The sequence below is a fragment of the Prionailurus viverrinus genome, chromosome A2, assembly GCF_022837055.1.
Source record: "Prionailurus viverrinus isolate Anna chromosome A2, UM_Priviv_1.0, whole genome shotgun sequence".
Classification (NCBI taxonomy): domain Eukaryota; kingdom Metazoa; phylum Chordata; class Mammalia; order Carnivora; family Felidae; genus Prionailurus; species Prionailurus viverrinus.
In genome coordinates, this window is record NC_062562.1 from 153,286,317 (window position 1) to 153,307,725 (window position 21,409).

Sequence of the window (21,409 nt, forward strand, 5' to 3'; positions counted from 1 at the left end):
TCAAAAAAGAGTTTTATTTGCTGCCTCTACTTCCTTTCTACTCATTACTTCTTGAACCCAATTCCATCAGGCTTTCTTTCTTCTCATTCCACTGTAACTACTTTTGTCAAGATCATCAGTGACTTCACATGGCTAAATCCAGTGGCTGATTCTCAGTCTTTATCTTAATCAACAGCTTTTGACACAGATGATCATTCCCTTCCTTTAGGGACACTTGCTTCCTGGAAACCCTATATACTCCTTTCGTGTTTTTGTTGTACCTCAATGGCCACTCCATCAGTCTTCATCCTTGGACCTTTCCCAAATTCCCAAACTCTAAATATTAAGAGTGTTCCACAGCTCGTTCTCAGATCTTTACTCTTCTCCATACACCCAGTCCCAAGGTTATTGCATTTAGTTCTCATGGTTTTAGATTCCATCAATTAATTGTTATCCCCCAAATTATTCATACACTACAAACCCCTTCTTTGAACTTCAGATCTATAAAAAAAAAACCTGCCCTCTCAATATCTCCACTTAAAACCAATAAGCATCTCAAAATTTTAGTCTCAAACTCAGTTTGTGATATACTCCTTAAATCTGTTCTTACTCTAATCTTCTCCCTAAATTTTCAGCAAATGGTATTTCCATTCCTACAGCTGCAAATATTTGCTAAAAACATTGGAGTCATTCTAGATCTCTCTTTCTCATTCCTATCCATCAGCTAATGTTACTGACTCCAGTTTCAAAGGGGGTATGAAACTCAGTTACTTACCATTTCCACTTTACCACCTGATCCTCCATAATCTCTGGCTTCGAATGTCCCAATAGCCCATCATCAAAGGCCATTCACTGTATATGATGTTTATTATATCTGAATTGTTTATTCCTCTCCATTCTGATTCTGTGTGGTTCATTTCTATTCACTTTCTGGTCACCAGATCAAGTGTTACTTCCTCCAAGAAGCCATCAGTGACCCCAAAGTCTAAGTCAAGTTATTTTGTTAGTTTCTCTCATAAAACCATATTCCCTTTCCCTCTGTTGGCAACTATCCATTAATTGGCATAATTATTTGATTAATGTTTCCTCATTTACTAGATTCTAAGCTCTATGTGAACATTGACTGTCCAGCACTTGACTAAGAGTCTGGAAAATAGATGACAAATAAATTTTAGGAATTGGAAAGATTAAGGATCAATGAATAAATGAATGAATGCACATTTTTGTTACATGCAATTCCAAAAGGTAGAAAGGGATAATTATATTTATCTGTCCATTAGTCTGGAATAATAAACTGTGATAAGTCTACATGGATGCTTAATAGAAACATGACAGTCTTGTAAAATCACAAACAGAAGAGAAGCCTTTAAAAAAAAGTCACATGAAACAATGATGAAGCGTACCTTTTGCTACACTACATTTTTCCCGTGTGTCATCCTTTTCTTGCACATCTATCTTGTCTGATGCTTAATAAAGTACATAATAAAGAAGTAAACTTACCCAAAGGGAAGTCTGGACTTGGCCCTCAACTCTAGGAAGGTCATCTCTCTAAGTGCTTGGAATGTCCTGCCTGATAAGAGTATCCGTTTACCTTGGGGCCTTGGGACATGCCAGATGGTCTAAGAGAACAATGACTTATGGTGGGTCGGAGAGCCGTGTATCAGCTCAACCTCCAGAGAAGCTTGAGATTAAGGTCAACCATGTAGGAATCGGCCATGTCTACATGACCCCCTGTTAATACTCTGGACGCTAAGGTTCAGATCCATTGGCAATATGCTATATGTATTGTCACTTATAGTTGCTAGGAGGGATTAGCACTGTCCACAAACACACTTGAAAGCCCCACCTGTGAAACACTCCTGGGTGCTGCACCTCTTCTGTACCTCTTCTGTACGTAGGACCTCTCTAACTCTCCTTAACCTCAGTTTACTCACCATTAAAATTATAATAATAATTGTACTTCACTCACAAGATCATAGTGATATTTAAATGTGAAAATGCATAAATTTCAATGCCTTGCACACAGTAAGAAGTTAATAGGTGTTCAGTACAGTTTGTATTATTATTGTTGTGATTACTTTTATGAAACTGAATAAAGGAAACCTCATTTAAAATGGAATCAGGAGGCCTGATGGTCACACTCTACCACTTGCATTAATTGCAGACCCCCAAAAGGAAGAGACTTACCTTGCATTCTCAACAGGAAGAAGCCTACATTACTACTCCAGCGGGAGGAAAGAATTTCTTCTTGCCCAGCAACAAGCTCAGCCAATATGAAAATACCACAACTCAGCTAACAAGAAGTCATCATCTCCCTGAACCCTCACTTTCCTCCAATGGACTTCCATTCAAAGCAGCCCCTCCCAACTTCCTCCTTTCCTCTATAAAGTTGGGGCGCCTGGGTGGCGTAGTCGGTTAAGCGTCCGACTTCAGCCAGGTCACGATCTCGCGGTCCGTGAGTTCGAGCCCCGCGTCGGGCTCTGGGCTGATGGCTCAGAGCCTGGAGCCTGTTTCCGATTCTGTGTCTCCCTCTCTCTCTGCCCCTCCCCCGTTCATGCTCTGTCTCTCTCTGTCCCAAAAATAAATAAACGTTGAAAAAAAAATTTTTTTTTTTAAAAAATAAAATAAATAAATAAATAAATAAAGTAATGTTCCTTTCCTTTGATCTCCAGACTCACCTATGGTTAGCCATAGTTTACATGTCCCAAGTTGCAATTCTTCTGCCAGTCTCAAATAAACCCACTTTGCTGGTAAAATAACTGGCAGTTTCAAGGTGGACACTTTCTAGTTTTCCTTCCCTTCTAACCCACAGATGTTAGCATTATCCAAGTTTCTCTCCTTGGTCTTTGTAGACAAGACTGCTAGCCATTCATCAAAATTATTATTTTCTTCTTCCTGGACATACAGCTAGACCATATAACCCAGCCTCCTGTGTACTTAGATGTGGCCATGTGACCAAGATCTAACCAATGGAACATAAGCATAAGTGACATGTACTGTTTTCAGACTTGGCCAATTGAAACCTCCCACATGCACTCCTCCATTCTCTTTTCCCGTACTGGATACTTGAGAAGTGAACCTTTGGGATGATTTCAGAAGCCATCTGGTGAAGATGTAAGAGCAACTATCTGGGGCATTGAATAACTGTGGAACAGGACCCAACTCCCACTCAACCTACCCGGAAGAGTCCTGGTCTGTTATGTGAGGGGGAAATATACTTCTATAGAGCAATTATAGGTCTGTTTTATTTACTGCAGCCTAGTCTACCTCAACTAATACAGGCCTCATATTTTTGTCTGGATTTCCTTTCATTATCTACCTGTACCCCCCGCCCCCCAGCTACTTATCATGTACTGAAGAGCATGTCTAATCTGAGTCCTAGGTTTCTTCTGCTCTGAACTCGTAATTCTGACATTCTCCCTGATATTTTACACTGCTGCAAAATTAATTCCTCTAGAACATAACTATGATTACGCCTCTCTCTCTTGCTCAGGAGGCTTAAATATGCCCTGTTATTTATAAAATGAAATCCGAATTTAATCTCACATACTAGACCTTCCATTGATGACCCCAATCTACCCTTAACCTTCCTTGTATTCATCTTTGTACAATTTCTTTATTCTTCTTTCTTCTCTAAATATAGCTGTATCTTCCTTCTTTTGTGCCATGTTTTTTGTTTAGTCCATTCTCCTCACCCAGGAGCCTCTTTCCTTCTCCTCTACACAACCACCTTGAAATACCATCTCAAACAATATACAACTAGAGAATCCATCTATGCCAGACAGAAAAAAATAGATAGCTCTCGACCATTTCTAAATGAACATAATATTTCTTCTGTATTTGTGAGTGCTGAGACAAATTTCATGATATACATACATACAGATTGATCTGTATATAAAGACAGATCTAGCTACCTAAGAGTAGAGATTCATCTAGGTAGATACAGAAATAGATTTATACATACATATATGATTCCTTGGTCTCAAGTTCTACTGAAGTCCTAGTAATGGTTATAGGTAAAAAGATAAAAATGTATGTATTGATATGGAGGAGTTTACAGACTATGAATAATACAGATAGAGTATACTGACACTAGAAGAAAATAATCTACACAAAAGGAAAGCATTTGCTTATAAAAATATTTTGAAATAATAAGAAAGTTATAAATACATACCTCATGTAAATGTCCTTACAAATTCAGAAAGGAAAAGAAATCTGGACTATCTCTCCCTAAAAATCTCCAAGATAATAATAGGTAGAAGTTGTCTAAGATGGTTTAGATCCGTGCTGCCCAATAAGCATATGGCTATTGAAAACTTGAAATGTGGTTAACACTAACTGAGATGTGCTGTCAGTGTAAAATTCACAGCAGACTTTACTCACTGTGAAAAAAAAAAGAATGCAAACCATCTCGCTGATAATTTTTGTACTGATTACATATTGAGATGGTAATATTTTTGATTTATTTGCTTAAACAAAATATGGTACTAACATTTTTGATTTTTAAAAAATTTAAAAAAATTTCTTTAAATGTGGCTACTAGAAAATTTAGAATTACTTTATGGCTCACATATGTTTCTTTTGGGCAGTGTTAGTTTAGATCAGCACTTACTTAGAGGCAGAAATTTAGACTTGGATGTTTCTCAGTGTCCTGTGAGATTACAGGATTCTATGATATCCCCCAGGAGCCCACGTGACTGAATTTAAAATTCTCACAATTTGGGGAAATAAAGGACTAGTGCAGGTGCATGAAATCACAGCATGAAGCTATATCTGTCCCACTACTCACAGGGCTGACCAGGGGCAAGACCTCCACTGATTTATAGGAAAAATTTATAGGTCGTTAGCTCCTCATGACCTCTCAGCCATCTGACACCTTGATTAACCTGACTTAACAGTGTTTGAAATGGGGCTAGGAGTGGGAAAAACACTGAGGTGAGAGTCCCTCTCAGGGACAACACCCAAACCTGAAGGTACAAGAGCTGAAGCCTGACGGCACAGGACTGTTAGGACGTGCCACCTGAAATAAGACTGAAATGAGAACACACGCACGCACACATACTCACCTGGCTCCTCCTGGCTCTTCATTCAAGGTTTCTAAAGATAAGATGACCTAGTTTCATAACCCAGTTTAAACCAATCTCGCACAAAGACTCTGTTTCCCTAATCTTGTCCCCGAACCAAATGGTGAGGTGGTGTATAACTATGTTATGTTTCTACCTGCCTAGGAGAAAGCACTTCTTTTCTTAGCATCATCAACTAGAGGAAAGAAAATGTGGTCTGGATTTAGAACCTGGCTTTGTTTGTGTTGAAGCTATTTTCCATAGCCCTCAGAACTGGAGGAAATTTTCAAAAGAGGGAGGAAAAAAAAAAAAAATGAACTGAAATTAAAATCGATGTGAAAACCAACATGCCCTTTAAGAAAGATCTGGGTGGCTTTTCCACCATTGCTTTGAAAGTTGTTTTAGGCAGTGTAATAGGCAAAAACAAATTATACAACAGCAGAGACAGAGTAAGGCCTATCTCCTATGCTCCCTGCTATAACACTGAAAACAAGGAAGAAATCTCTTAAATCCAAATTAAGTCTCCATTGTGGAAAAGGCATGTGACATTTAAGAGAAGACACACATTATCTATGCAACAGACACACTTCTAAAGGGGCTAATTCACTCTAAACCGGAAACTTGGATTCCAGCCATGGAGATAAGATTTTTTTTTTTTTTTTTTTTTTTGCCTTTTTGAACATTACTCCCTTTCTGGCAATTTAGCTTATTTTCCCCCAAAAGTGGCTTCGCTAACACACATGGCATGGTGTCCATGGGAGCAGCCCCCGCAGGTTGTCACCGAGAAGGTGAAAGAGGGTAAGTTGGGAGGAATGAGATCAGACCACTGCTGTGCTTTAAGACTTAACACAATACACCGTACTAGGAAGGAAATTTTTAAAGATCCAAATAGCATAAATCTATTTGTTTTTCAAGCAGGCTATGGACTCTTGCCTACCAAGCCTTTCAGGAACTGGAGATTATCTGAGTGCCAGTCAACTCCCGGTGAAATATCCCCTTCTCAGTGACTGAACGGAAAAGCTACAATCAATTTGTCCCCTAGCATCAGTAGCCAGACAGCGGGTAGGCCCACAAGGCCGTCCTCTCCACTGTGAAGAAGAAAATCTAAGCAGAAAACATTGCCCCTCCCTTCAAGGAGCCTGAAATCAAACTGAGGACCTAGAATTTTAAAAGCGACTAAATACCACCAATTCGGTTCTAAGATTTATAAGACAATGCACCGCATGTAGAGATATTGTGAGGAAACAAAGCAAAAAGTGAATAAAATAAACAGAATTAGTTCAGCTGAAAAGATGAGCATGACCTGGCAGAGAGCCAGAGGAAATCTCGACAGGAAACAGCAATTTCCACGTGTCTACTGTTGTCAACCGGAGGCTGGGGCGCCATTCTGAAGACGCGACTCCTCCCCGCACATCAACGTTCAGGCTTCTATCCCAGACATGCATGGAGGGGCAGGCTCGTGCTCAGGCGGCAGGAGTGAATGTTGATGAAGGGTCACCGAGAAAATGAGATCATGTGAGACAGGGAATCCTAGACGTCATAATAACTATTTGAGCAAATCACAGCAAGAGAGAAGTTTTAGGACCTTGAGGAACAGCTGAAAATAAGAGAGAGATAGCATGTATCACTGAGCAGGGAAATGAGAACATGAATACTTGACAGAAACTATTAAGTTTGTGCACCTAACACGTAAAACTGACTCCTGCAACAGTATACACCTGGCCGAAGTGCACAGGTGCCTATGGTCTGGGCTCACCAAGCCAGTGCCCTCCTGCGTCTCAGGCACCCCGACAAGCAGGCTGCTCTTCAAAGCCCTTTGCACAAAAATCTTTAGGAAAGATCTGTGCCTCTTTGAAAGACTTTGGCACATATATCAGAGTCAAAACAAGGGCCCCTTTGGGATTCTGTAACAGGTAGGAAACATGGGGACTAAACTTCTAATTCCAGCTTTAATTCACCCTGATTTGTCTTGCGTCTTCTGATGCTCCATGAACAACTTCTGTATCTGTTTTCTGACTGGTGACACGCAGAGAGGGGAGTTGACCTAAGTCAGGGGGTCATGGTCCTACAGGACTTTGAGATGACCCTGGTCCCCCTAAACCTGCCTCCTCATTTGGGAGACTCGTACAAGACTCCAAGCCAAAAGCAGAGTTCAGTGAATAGTAAGAGTGAATAAGTGAAAACTGATCCTTTCAATGACTTTAGTCCAGAAAAGTGAGCTGGTAGAGGGAACAGACAGTCATGCCGCTTTTCCACAGAGAGCCAGGCAGGGCTTGGGACGAGGGAATGGCAGGACTGGTCAAGCCAGTGGCCCGGGCTTCCACTTTCAGCAGAACAAAGAAAATCCTGGCTCAGCAACTTGAACAGAACGGCAAACTACGGTGACCTAAATGAAACTGGTGAAAAGCATATTTGTTAGGAAAAGCCAAAAACTGTGAAGCAAGGGCAAGTCTTAGCACAAAAAAAAAATAAAGGTGTCTAAAATGTTTTTAACAACCTGCTTCTTCCTCCCTTCTGAGAAAAATGTTCTTCATGATCATAACAAGGAGTTGTAGTGTTGGTCACTGTTTGGCTTCTGTTCACTAATAGCAATAACAGCCCACAGTTCATTAATTTTTTTTCAGAGTCAACATCTTTCCAGCTCCTTACATGTCAGATCTTCAAATATGCCCTCAGATGAAGTGTCTAAAGAGGAGGATTTCAGTGCTCTCTCCGTTGTTAAACATCCCCAAAGTGTTTCCTGCCATGCCATGATTTCACCAGGGCGCCATGACAGGGCGCCCACAATCAAAGGGGACAGAGGAAGAAAGAATTTAGTTCCTACTCGCTCTTCCCCCGCTGTGTAGTGCAGCCTCCCACCACTAGCCCAAAATACCATTTTGATGAAATATTAGAGTGCATACATCTCTACAGGAATCAGAAAATAATACCTTCTTGCCAAGCTTCGGCTCAAGCGGGACACTTCTTTTTAAAAGCCTTTTCTGGTAACTATTTCCACCATCAAATAGGGATGGAGCATCCTTCCTGGCACTCCCTGATGCTGGGCTCCTCTATTCTAGGTATTTTTGCTGTTGCTTTCTTCTCTGCTGACTGCATCCTAAGCTTCTGGAAGGCAGAAACCCCATTTTCCTCACCTCAGAATCCCCAGGAAGCAACAGAGGCCCTGGCACAAAGCAGGGGCTCAACTCGGTGATGAATTAATGAATTCATTGATTATTTTTTTTTCTGATTAAATAAATCTGCAGGCTGCACAGTTTACAAAGAACTTGCACACTTACTTCCACATCTGATCCTAATAACACCAGGAAGTCCCCCTTGGGGAGGGGCCACAATTGTCCCCATCTGTAGATGAGGATGCTGAGGGCGAAAGAGATCAGTGACTTCAGTGATGTCACACGAGGGGCAAAAGGATTTAATGACTTTTGCCATCTAAATGATTTAAACTCTCCCTCATTAGAATCTTGCCCCGCATAGGGTCCTGCTACTTTAGGTCAGAAGACTGTCTGGGTATCATGAATGTGAAACTAACTGACTTGGGTCCCTGATTCATAACATTCTCATCATTAGTCCAGGAAATGTTGTTCTTTGATCTTCTTCACCTGCTTGTTTACACATTTAATTCTTTTTAATTATGTAAACACTGGTACCAATAAATTCTATACTCTCTCCTGGTTTAAGAGTTTATTAAGTAATTTTCCTAGAATAAAGGGAAATTCCAGGAAAGGAGCATTCTTCCTGAGTGCCCATTCAGCACGCACAGGTGATACTGGAGCATTCTCAGGGCTGTATCAAGGAAGAAGCTGCATCTCAATCAAGCCCAGTCTTCTGCCTAGTACTTCATGAATGCAGGCAGCCTACATTGGCATGTGTCCAGAATGTCAAATAAGAATGTCAGTAAGTGTGTTCTTGGGAGAGACAAAGAATTGTTTTAATATAAAAGGACATTAAATCATGACATATGGGCTAAAAATAAAAAATTAAATGAATGAAAAACAACTCTTCTCCTTTCCCCCATCCCACCATGCACTTTCATATGGGAGAACGTGAATTATCCCCATTGTTCAACTCAACTGAAAAATGCTAAACAAAAATCACCATCAAGACCAGACTGGAAGAATTTCAGGGCAGCCTTCCTCCACCTTCACGCTGTTCCCTATACTCATTCCTTCAGGAAGAGACAAAGCCTTTCAGGCCACAGTTATAGATGTTTTCACCAAGAACTTGAGTCACTGAACACCCTCAATAAATGTATTCTAACTAGCTTAAGAATTTCAGAATGCAATCTTCAGCTCAAGGTAATAGTTTCTGTGGATGCATTTTTGGTTAAAATTGGCTACTACACCCAAACCACTTTTACAAGACCAATCTACCTTTGTGTTAGGGGAAGAAGTATATCAGACAGGAGGGCATGAAGTGCCTAAAACATAAAGTGAAGTCATCTTTTGTCAGGGGGGAAAAAAAAAGCACCAAAAAAGAAAAGAAGGTAGCTTGATCTGAGGAAATCAAGCTTAGATTCCAGGATGTTGCTAAGGGGACGCTCTATTCATCATCAACTTGGCAAGAACCAATAAAGCATGTGCACAGAGGTACTTTTCATCGCACAGCTGCAAACCCAGGCAGTAACGCTTCAAATGATTCATGAAGTTTTTATTTTAGTCTGAAACACATCTGATTTCATATAAAGGAACTATGTTGCCGGGAGTTTGAGAATGGAGCTCTGGGCTAGGTATCTGAAGATTGATCAGTGAGCGATACTGAAAATTATCAAGTCTTGCTTTGTAGCCACAGGGATCCTAAGAATGAGAAAGACACACATGCAATTGAATTATGTTTAGATGAAAAAGCCAACACCTACACTCCAGTCCAGAGTCGCTCTGGGCTCCTTCGCTGGACCATTTGCCACAGGAAGGCTGAGGGGATGTGCAGGAGCCAGGTGCTGCAGGCCTGCCCGGGAGATTGCTTTCCTGCAGCCAGAAGAAAAAACACAAAGAAAAACCAACATCAGAAGGTAAACAGAGCTAAAAATTTCCCCTGGAGTAAAAACAACGCCTGAGTTAGTCTTCTGCATGCAAAAGCCTTTGCAAATGTATTGGAGTCTATGTCTCTAAAGTGTATGGTGTATGGTGAAGATACTGGGTGGCAAGTCTCAAAAGACAGGGAGATTGAGGGGACCATTTGGGGGGCAATGTTGCTTCAGGACCAGAAATGGAATTTCTAGATGCCCCTATTCAGGGTAGAGGGCAGAATGCAGGTCTCTCCGTTTACAGAAAAAGACCTAGGGCTTGGATGGTCACAATACTTGGACAATTTTAAAGCTGCCAGAGACTAACGGCAACAAAAGCAGATTCAGGGAGTCTTCTACTGAAATTCCTCCATTTCCCAACAAAGTGCTCTCCAAGTTGGTCACGGCTCCAAATTCAGCCTTGCTCCTCTTAAGAACATCCTCCCTCATCCTTGCAGAGGACTTCTGCAGATAGCTTGAGATTCCAAATGGGAAAAGATTGATTTGTATCTGGCAAGAAATGGCACACGCTGAAAGACCAGTATCTCACCAAGGCCCATGGAACAATAAAATCAAAATATGTTGCTTAGATTAGGTTTGTTGAATGGAACATAACAAAGTGCAGGTCAGAAAGGAGGGAATAAATCAGGAGAGGTTGAGAAAGTCAGCCCTGACCTTGGTCTTCAAAGATAAGAAATAAGAGGAGTTGTTTTAGCTTTAGGGTGAAGGGAAGGGAGGGTAGATGAGAGCCTGGTGGAGAGAATGCAAACAGCAAGAGAAAGGAAGAAAGTGGCAAGATCTTGTGGTATCATCATTAACAGTATAGGTTAAGTTTCTGAACAGCTCCATGAAAAATGCCAGACAAGGGTCTCAAGCTGAAATATAAGTGCTGATTCACAAATCAACTAAGTGGCTTCCTGGAAAGGAGAGTTTTCCCTTTACTGGAGTGTCTACATGTGCTTTAAGAATTACCTGAACTAGAATCAGGTGGGTCTTGTGACCCTGCAGCTGAGCCTTGAATAGGTCTACGGGTGAGGCCCGGGAATCTGCACTCACACATGCTGCCCATGTGCTTCCTTCTGTGAGCTCAAGTTTTCAAATTGCTCTATTGGAGTGTGGAAGGGCTTTAATCTAAAGAGGGTATGAAATGAATTTCCCTCAGGCAAGTGAAACTTAGAACTTAAGAGACTGATTCGCTGAAGACTGGAAACCTATCCTTCAACCAATGAACAAACACCAAGATTGTCTCCCCATCCTCAAGCCAATGAACTTGCTGCTCGGACTCAGGCTAGACTCCCTGCTCTTTGCACTCCTGGCCATAAAAATAGCCTACTCCAAACTGGTAAAGGACTCACCCGTAGCCTGCTACAGTTTTCATATCCTGAGTTGCAACTTCTCTCCTATTCCCAAATAAACTCAATTTCTGGTAATTCAAGCTTGCCTTGGTTTACCTCTTTATTTAGGTTGACAAGAGCAAGTACATTTGTGTAGGTGGGGGAGCACTAACTTACCCAGGCCCATTGAGGGGGAAGCCCTAAAGAAAAGCATCAGCAACTTCATTACGCACTTTACCCCCATTAGCTCTCAGCATCCTATCTCACAGGACGTGAACACTGTAGTAAGAATCTGCCATCTTGGACACTGGACCTGCAGACACATGGGGTCCCCAGGGAGCCCCGGATCCTCAGACTCCTTTACCCATCTCTCTATACAGAGGAACAAGGCTACAGATGGGGAGATGGGGAAAAGGAAGGCAGTGATGGCCCAATGTACAGTGAATCCCATAATGACGGAGCCAGTGGAGGGAAGGGAACTTGCCTGGGAAGGGGAGAGGAATAAGAGCAAAATGTAAAAGCTCTGTTGGAATCTAGAAGCAGATGATATCTCTTTTCTGTTCACTGATCTCTGCAAACTCCACCCAGAAATGGAATTTGTAGTTGACCAAGATAAGCAGTAGCCTCAAAACCCAACGAAAGGCTTGGTAGAATCAACAAAAGAATCTAAGATCTTGCAGACACTGATAAATGGCCAAGTATGTCTAAGAGCTCAGCAAGTGCCTAGCCCTTTTTCCCCCTCTCTTATATTCCCACACAGGAAGTCTTAGAAATAACGTAAAGGGTTTCAGTAGTCGGAAGTCATCACATGAAGCTTGCCTATAGCCTACTTTCAGAAGCTCCGCCTGGATAGCACACAATGTAGTTGCTTTATGGAACCCCCCAAAGAGTCATTACAAGTATGTAGACGTTTAATGAAACCCTCTGATGACACAATATTCCCTTTCCTCCCTTTCATCAAGGCAAATAATTAACATCAATTTTGGCCTCTTCACTGACACCAACTTTTTTGAGTTCCCAGAGCTAATTCCAAAGATGGCACATAGGTTGGGGGTAGGGAGCGGGAGTGGCTGGGGTTCCCCCAACATCAAGCGATTCTCGGACACCAGCAGGGTGCCCAAGAATTCAACACAATTCTGACACTATCTACCCAGAGCTAGCATCAGATTCCACAGGTTCAGAGTTCAGGCCTACAGGACTGCACCCATCCCCCACTTCAGATGCCAGTCTCAAGCCCCAGGCTGTGAGGCTTCTGGCCAACCAGCTACAGATTGGAGGGTCCAATGATGTCCTCCTTAGGTTTGATTAATTTGTTAAAGTAGCTCACAGAACTGATGCGAATGCTTAAGTTACCTGTTTATTAAAGGATATGATAAAGGATAGGTATCAACATTCAGATGAAGAGATACAGAGGGTGAAGTATGGGGGAGGGGTGCAGAGCCTCAGTGTCCTCTCCAGGGGCCTCTCTCACACCTCCACACACATGCTCACCAAGCCGAAAGCTCTCTGAACCCCATCCTTTTGGGTTTTGATGGAGGCTTCCTTATATAGGCATGATTCATTAAAACATTGGCCAGTGGCAACTGATTCAACCTTTGGCCCCTCTTGCCTCCCCAGAGGACTGAAATTTCCAACCCTCTCATCACAAGATTGGTCCTCCTGGCAAACAGCCCCCCACCCTTGAGTGGGGTACAAAGTCACCTTCGTTAACATAACAAAAAATACCTTTTTCACCCTTATCACAGGTTCCAGGAGTTGTGAGCAGAGATCCATGGATGAAGACCAAATTCATATGAGAAATATATATCTAGTCATTCAGATGGCTAGATATATATTTGTCATAAATCACAATATCTCAGCCCTTCACCCCAAAGTATTTTCCATTCCACCAAGCAATAGGAGAAGAACACTCAAGATTCTTATACTGTGCTCCTTCATGGCCCATGCATTTTTCTCCACCTGGGTTCAAGGAACTTCTGCAACATTTTTCTTTAGGACTTTTCTCTGGCTTTGAGGGAGCTGGTATGTGATCCTAAGTCACAGCTTTCGTCCCAAGAAAATGACATCTCTGCGGAGTCAGAAATTACAAGTTCCACCTTGGATTCTGAAAGGGCAGGCCTACGCCAGCCGACTCCATCTTGTTCTGTGTCCTTCACCTTGACCACACCTCCTCCCCTTGAGTAAACCCTCCCTCACCTGCCTAACAGGACTCGGACCCTTCCCCAGGACCCTTCCCCAGCCAATCGGCTGAGGCCATAGCCATTACCTCACCAACTGCCCCCAGGCCCCAATAAAACCTTTGTCCTTTTGAAACTCGCTCTCTTTCCCTGGTATCTCACCGCTGCGTCCATGCAGGTAGGGGATTGAGCTCGAGCTAGCTCGAATAAAGGCTCTTTGCTTTTGCATCGGACTCGGCTCCCTAGTGGTCTTTGGGGATCACGAATTCTGGGCATAACATTTGGGGGCTCGGCCCAGGATCCCCAAGACCTCCAAGGGACCCCCGACCCGGAGAGCCTGACTGGCCACGGTTAGTGTCTGTTTGTTCTGTCTTTTCTGTGTGAGCTCATTTCTGGAATTCTGGTAGTGCCCGACGTGGTCTAAGTGGACGCACTGGAGGACCACGGGCCGGGAGTTTCGGAAGACGTTCCGATTCTCCCTTCTGGAGGGGCGTGGAATCCCCTCATCTGTTTCGGAGGGACGTGGAATCCCCTCAAAGGTCTGAGATGAGGCGGGTCGCTCCCACTGGTCGGCGTGAGGCCGTCGTCTTTGGAGGGACGTGGAATCCCCTCATCGGTTTTGGAGGGACATGGAATCCCCTCAAAAGCTAGCTTTCCGTTTTGCTTCCATGGAGTTGGAAGACTTTCTAGGGGCCCTCTGTTTGTCTGTTTTTGTGTTTCTCTGTTTTGCTCTGTGGACTTACTGGACGGACGTTATGGGACAGACTCAGACTACTCCTCTAAGTATTATGATTGATCACTTTAAGGATGTGAGGGGAAGAGCTAACAACCTCAGTGTGGAAGTCCGAAAGGGTCGGTTGAAGTTTTTTTGTTCTAGCGAGTGGCCAACTTTCAATGTCGGATGGCCACCAGAGGGGACCTTTGACCTCCCTACCATCCACCGAGTCAGGAGTATCATCTCTCAGCCTAAGACGGGCCATCTTGATCAGCTCCCTTACATTATCACTTGGCAGGACCTTGTAGAAGACCCACCCTCTTGGCTTAAGCCCTTCCTAACCCTGATCCCTCCGGAGCCAAAACCCATTCTTGCTTTGCAGGAGACAGAGAAGAGGAAACGTCTCACCCAGCCTTCAGCACCCCTCTACCCTGTCCTACAGGGGGGTACTGAAGAAAAATTAATTTTTCCTCCCCCGTATAACCCCTCTAGGATGCTGGAAGAACACCATCCTCCCCCTCCGGGGGAGGCAGACGCTGTTCCGAGAGCGGGAGGCGGAAACACTCCAGGGGGAAGCCCGCCCTTTACCAGACAAAGGGCTCAGAGGGAGCAATCCGCCTCCGCCGCTGACTCTACTATTCTGCCCCTGCGAGCCACCGGACCCCCAGACGCGGAGGGGAATCAGCCCCATCACTATTGGCCTTTCGCCACTAGTGACCTCTACAATTGTAAAGCTCAGAATCCTAAGTTTTCCGAGAAACCGGTAGGGCTTATTGATTTATTAGCCTCTGTTCTTTTTACCCATCAGCCCACGTGGGATGATTGCCAGCAGCTTTTGCAGGTCCTGTTCACGACTGAAGAAAGAGAAAGAATCCTCAATGGGGCCCGAAAACTAGTTCCGGGCGCAGACGGGAATCCCACCACCAACCAGGCTCAGATAGATGCCTCCTTCCCCTTAACTCGGCCCCAGTGGGATTTCAACACGGCAGAAGGTAAGGAGAGGCTCCGGGTCTACCGCCAGACTCTAATGGGGGGTCTCCGAATGGCTGCTAGAAAGCCAACCAATTTGGCCAAGGTAGGAAATGTACAACAGGGAAAAGATGAATCTCCGGCTGCCTTTTTAGAAAGGATCATGGAGGCATTCCGTACCTATACCCCCATGGATCCAGAGGCTCCGGAAAGCAAGGCAGCTGTTATCATGGCCTTTGTAAACCAATCGGCCGTAGACATTAGGAGAAAACTACAGAAAATAGATAGACTAGGAGAAAAAAGTCTGCAGGACTTACTGGTGGTAGCCGAAAAGGTATATAATAACCGGGAGCCTCCTGAGGACAAGCAGGCTCGCGCCATGGCGGCTGCCAGCAGTAAGCAGACTCGAGACCTGGCCAGAATACTGCTAGCTACCATTGCTGACTTCCCCGAGGAACGAGACTGCCGTCTCCGGCAGCTGGCAGACGACGCAAGAAAAGGTAAAAGCACCACCAAGGGGGGGAAGCAGAGGCTGCAGAAGGATCAGTGCGCATACTGCAAGGAGATAGGGCATTGAGCCCGAGATTGTCCGAAAAGGGCCGGCGGGAAGGGAAGCAAGACTGATCGAGTAAAAGTCCTAGAGCTGGATGAACTAAGTGGTTAGGGGAGTCAGGGTTCGGACCCTCTCCCCGAACCCAGGGTAACTCTTAAAGTGGAGGGGACCCCTACTGACTTCCTTGTCGACACCGGAGCACAACATTCGGTCCTCCGCACCCCACAAGGAAAACTAGCCAACAAGAAGTCCTGGGTACAAGGGGCAACTGGTATGAGCCAGTATTCATGGACTACCCGAAGAACAGTAGATTTGGGAACGGGCCGGGTATCCCACTCCTTTATGGTAATACCAGAATGCCCCTACCCGCTGTTAGGACAGGACTTACTGACCAAGATTGGAGCTCAGATAACTTTCAGACAAGGGGGGCCTCAGATCACCGATGGCAAGGGCCACCCCATCCAGGTCCTGACCATGAAACTGGAGGATGAATACCTCCTCCACCAGGAGGCGCTCCCGAGAGAGGATAATATAGACAGATGGCTACAAGAATTCCCCTCGGTTTGGGCAGAGACAGGGGGGATGGGACTAGCCGCTCATAGGACCCCAGTCCTGGTAGAGCTCAAGCCAGGAGAGAGTCCGGTAAGGATCAAACAATACCCCATGTCTCAGGAGGCCTGGAAGGGGATCCAGCCACACATCCGGAGACTACGAAGCCTAGGGGTACTAGTTCCTTGCCAGTCTGCCTGGAACACCCCCTTACTGCCGGTCAAAAAGCCTCACACAAATGACTACCGACCGGTACAAGACCTCCGGGAAGTAAATAAGAGGGTCGTGGACATACACCCAACTGTTCCCAACCCATATACTCTCTTGAGCTCCTTAGCACCCTCCAGGGTCTGGTATACTGTACTAGATTTAAAGGACGCCTTTTTCAGTCTGCCGCTGGCACCCCAGAGCCAACCCTTGTTCGCCTTCGAGTGGCATGATCCGGAGGAGGGCTACAGTGGACAACTCACCTGGACACGGCTACCTCAGGGATTCAAAAATTCACCCACCATCTTCGACGAGGCACTACACGAGGACCTGGGTGAGTACAGAAGGGAGCACCCTGGCCTCACCCTTCTACAGTATGTAGATGACATCCTGATTGCTGCCGACACTGCCAAAGACTGTGAGCGAGGGACCCAGGACCTGCTGGCTACCCTGGGGGCCTTAGGGTACCGCGCATCCACGAAGAAGGCTCAGATATGCAGGGAGAGGGTAAGTTACCTGGGATATATCCTGGAGGGCAGACAGTGGCGGTTATCAGAAGCCAGAAAAGAAACTGTCCTAAAGATCCCTACTCCCACCTCCCAAAGAGAAGTGAGGGAATTCCTAGGATCAGCCGGCTACTGCCGCCTCTGGGTTCCAGGTTTTGCTGAGATCACCAGGCCCCTATATGAAGCTACCAAAGAGGGGAAAACATTTAAATGGGCTGAAAAAGAAGAAACTGCCTTTAATCAGTTAAAAAGGGCCCTCCTAAGTGCCCCAGCCCTGGGCATACCGGACATTACGAAGCCCTTCCACCTCTTTGTAGACGAGCATAAGGGAATAGCAAAAGGAGTTCTAACTCAAGCCTTAGGCCCCTGGAACCGTCCAGTGGCTTACCTGTCTAAGAAACTAGACCCAGTGGCTGCCGGCTGGCCGCCATGCCTAAGAATTATTGCAGCGACAGCACTCCTAGTCAAGGATGCAGACAAACTCACCCTAGGACAGGAGATCTGGATCATGACCCCACACGCCATTGAAGGGGTCCTGAAACAGCCTCCAGATAGATGGATGAGCAATACACGTATGACTCATTACCAGAGCCTCCTACTCAACCCTCCACGAGTGCGGTTCCACCCCAGTGCAGCCCTCAATCCCGCAACCCTGCTGCCCGACCCTGACCTAGGTGCTCCATTACATGACTGTGCGGGAATCCTGGAACAAGTACATGGATTCCGGACGGACCTGACCGACCGGCCCCTCCCCGATGCTGAGGCTACTTGGTTCACTGATGGCAGCAGCTTTGTGCGAGGCGGACACAGGTATGCGGGTGCAGCGGTGGTCACCGAAACCGACACCGTATGGGCGGAGGCTCTACCCTCCGGAACGTCAGCCCAGCGAGCAGAGCTCATAGCCCTCACCAAGGCGCTGATGCTGGGAGCTGGAAAACGGCTCAACATCTACACAGACAGCCGTTATGCATTTGCCACAGCTCATATTCATGGGGCAATTTATCAGGAGAGGGGGTTACTGACGGCAGAAGGACGGACTATAAAAAATAAGCAGGAGATACTTGACCTGTTTATGGCCTTATGGCTTCCTGCCAAGCTAGCCATTATCCACTGCCAAGGGCACCAAAAAGCTGATAACCCAGTAGCTAGAGGTAATCAAAAGGCTGACCGGGCAGCCAAGGCAGTAGCCCTTACTCCAGTCCCCACCATGACCATACAACTACCAGACCCGGGAGACCCAGTTTTACCAGACCAGCCCAAGTACTCCCAGGAGGAATTACAGCGGATCAAGAAACTCCCCATGGCCCAGGAGATAAAGGGATGGTGGTATACACCTAACAAGGAGCTCGTGTTGCCAGACCAGCTCGGAGTCTCAATATTAGAGCACATGCATCGGTCTACTCACATGGGGGCCCGAAAATTAAAAGACTTAATCCGACATGCCGGAATTAAGATTCACCAACAGGACACCAAAATAGAGCAAGTTGTATCTGCCTGCAAGACCTGCCAACTCACCAACGCGAGGGCCACATCAAATAAAAAAGGAACCAGGCTCAGAGGCACCAGACCGGGAGCCCAATGGGAAGTCGACTTCACTGAAGTCAAACCAGGAAAGTATGGTTTTAAATATCTTTTAGTATTTACAGACACCTTCTCTGGCTGGGTGGAAGCATACCCAACCAAGCATGAAACGGCTCAGACGGTAGCTAAGAAGCTACTAGAAGACATCTTACCCAGGTATAGTTTTCCTGCCCTGGTAGGATCAGACAATGGATCAGCTTTTATCTCGCAGGTAACACAGGCAGTAGCCAAGGCGGTGGGGGCAAACTGGAAATTACATTGTGCTTATAGGCCCCAGAGCTCAGGACAGGTAGAAAGAATGAATAGAACCCTAAAAGAGACCCTTACCAAATTAACCATGGAGACTGGCGGGGACTGGGTGACTCTCCTACCGTACGCCCTTTACCGGGTTAGAAACACTCCTTACACTCTGGGTTTTACTCCCTACGAGATCATGTTTGGCAGGCCACCCCCTGTTATTCCCAGCCTTCGAGCTGAACTTATTGCTGAGTTTAAAGATCAAGAACTTTTTCTTTCCTTGAGCGGGCTCCAGAGGGCGCACGAGGACATTTGGCCGCGCCTCCGTGCCATCTACGAGGCTGGCCCGATCCCGACACCTCATCAGTACAGGCCGGGAGACTGGGTCTACGTCAAGAGGCACCACCGAGAGACTCTCGAGCCGCGCTGGAAGGGACCCTACATCGTGGTGTTGACAACCCCCACCGCTCTCAAGGTAGACGGCATCGCGACCTGGGTCCATCACACTCACGCCCAGCCAGCGGACCCCTCCTCGATCCGGAAGGACTTCGTCACACGATGGGCCATCAGTCGGGACCAACACAACCCGCTCAAGCTCAAGCTACAGCGCATTCAACCTACCTAATATTGGTAACTCTGTTAACTCTGCTTGTCATTGCTCATGCTGCCGGGAGTCCCCACGCCCCCCAAAACATCACCTGGCAGATCATAGACACCAGCTCGGGGACAATACTTAATCAGACGTCCCAGAGCCACCCCAGGGACACTTGGTTCCCAGAACTTTGTGTAAACCTCCAGACTCTGTTCTCCTTGTCACCATAAATGCAGCCGGTCCCATGATTGGGTCCGTAAGCTACATGACAAGGGGGGAATGAAAGGGCAGGCCTACGCCAGCCGACTCCATCTTGTTCTGTGTCCTTCACCTTGACCACACCTCCTCCCCTTGAGTAAACCCTCCCTCACCTGCCTAACAGGACTCGGACCCTTCCCCAGGACCCTTCCCCAGCCAATCGGCTGAGGCCATAGCCATTACCTCACCAACTGCCCCCAGGCTCCAATAAAACCTTTGTCCTTTTGAAACTCGCTCTCTTTCCCTGGTATCTCACCGCTGCGTCGGTGCAGGTAGGGGATTGAGCTCGAGCTAGCTCAAATAAAGGCTCTTTGCTTTTGCATCGGACTCGGCTCCCTAGTGGTCTTTGGGGATCACGAATTCTGGGCATAACAGATTCCTTAACACATAACCTAAATTTAAGTGTTCTAACAAAAAATAACAAACGGTGCCGATGCTCAAGGCCTTGGAAGAGCTGAAGAATTCCTAAATCTTGGGTAAATGAGAAAAATACAAGTCCTTCATCTTTTCACGAACAGTCCCAGAGCTGGGATCAGAATAAAAAAGAAGAAAGGGAACAAAATTCTCCTCGCACAGTAGAAACCACAGGACAAATGAGTCTAACTCACCAGAAGTTGCAGACTGACTGACCACCAAAACCTACGTTCCTAATTAGAACAGACAGGAGGGCAAACTGCTGAAGTAACTAAATCAGGGTGCAAGGGAGGCGCGCGTCTCTTGAAGAGCAACGTGGCAGTAAGAAGACATCCAAACCTTCAACCCGACTAAGCCCTGCAGTGAAATCACAGCCAAAGTGACACTCTTCCCCAGCCTGTGAAGAGAAACGATTAAATAAGGGCTTTTGCTGGTTATCTATTCCTCACTGTGGATGCAAATTTAAGGTTGGTTTTCCGTAACGTTAATAGAGGAAAACTGTGTAACTACGACACAAATAAACACTTAGTAGAAGGAAAATAAGTAGGAAACATCAAAGTGGCTCCAAGTTCCTAACTGTAAATGGGCCTTACAAGAGGATATCACATAAGAAGAACAGGGAAAATATCTGTAGGTGCCAAACCAGAGTAGGAAGTAACTTCTGATTGTAGCTTTCTCCATATTTCTCAACAACCACGTGAGAAAATCCTTTTCTCTAATAGCTCATGTAGGTATACACATTTTGTTCCAAAACACAAAAACAATTTCATCATTTATCAGACCTCAAATACAATTAGTGTAAGTTATTTTTCTGTGTGGGTTCGTCCTGGTTGTAGAAAATGACATTTCAGAGGGGTAGCATTTGGGGTGTGTTGAAATGGCAGCGGTTCTATGTTACAATATGCTTCATTTTTTTGCTACAATTTTTGTAGCAAATATGCTACAATTTTTTATGATTAAAAAAATCAATGGGGTTTCAACGTATTCTTTGCTTCTGCCCAGAATCCTCCCAAGCCTACAGTCAGTGAAACAGTGAAATGCCAGCAATCCTTCCTATTAATTTTGCAACAACACTTTGTTGGGATGGCAAAAGAATCTTTGAAAAGGAGAACTGCAATATTAACTGTGAAATAGATACGAAAAGAAAATACTCTATAATGCAGTTTCAGGCGCACAAAGTCACAGTTAATGTCAATTACCTGCCGTGAAAGACCTCTAACATATTTAAAGTATAAAAGCCATCATACATTTTAAATAGCATTCTATTATTTCC

At 45.3% G+C, this 21,409-nt stretch overlaps 1 protein-coding gene across 2 annotated transcripts in view; it reads right to left on the reverse strand.

Moving 5' to 3' along the window:
- Nucleotides 1-21,409, reverse strand: part of DGKI (diacylglycerol kinase iota) — a 455,508-nt gene that overhangs the window by 285,410 nt on the left and 148,689 nt on the right. For both annotated transcript variants that reach the window (XM_047850207.1, XM_047850206.1), the window contains exon 2: nt 9,898-10,006. In XM_047850207.1, the coding sequence (XP_047706163.1) occupies nt 9,898-10,006 (109 nt within the window). The remainder of the gene's footprint in view (nt 1-9,897; nt 10,007-21,409) is intronic.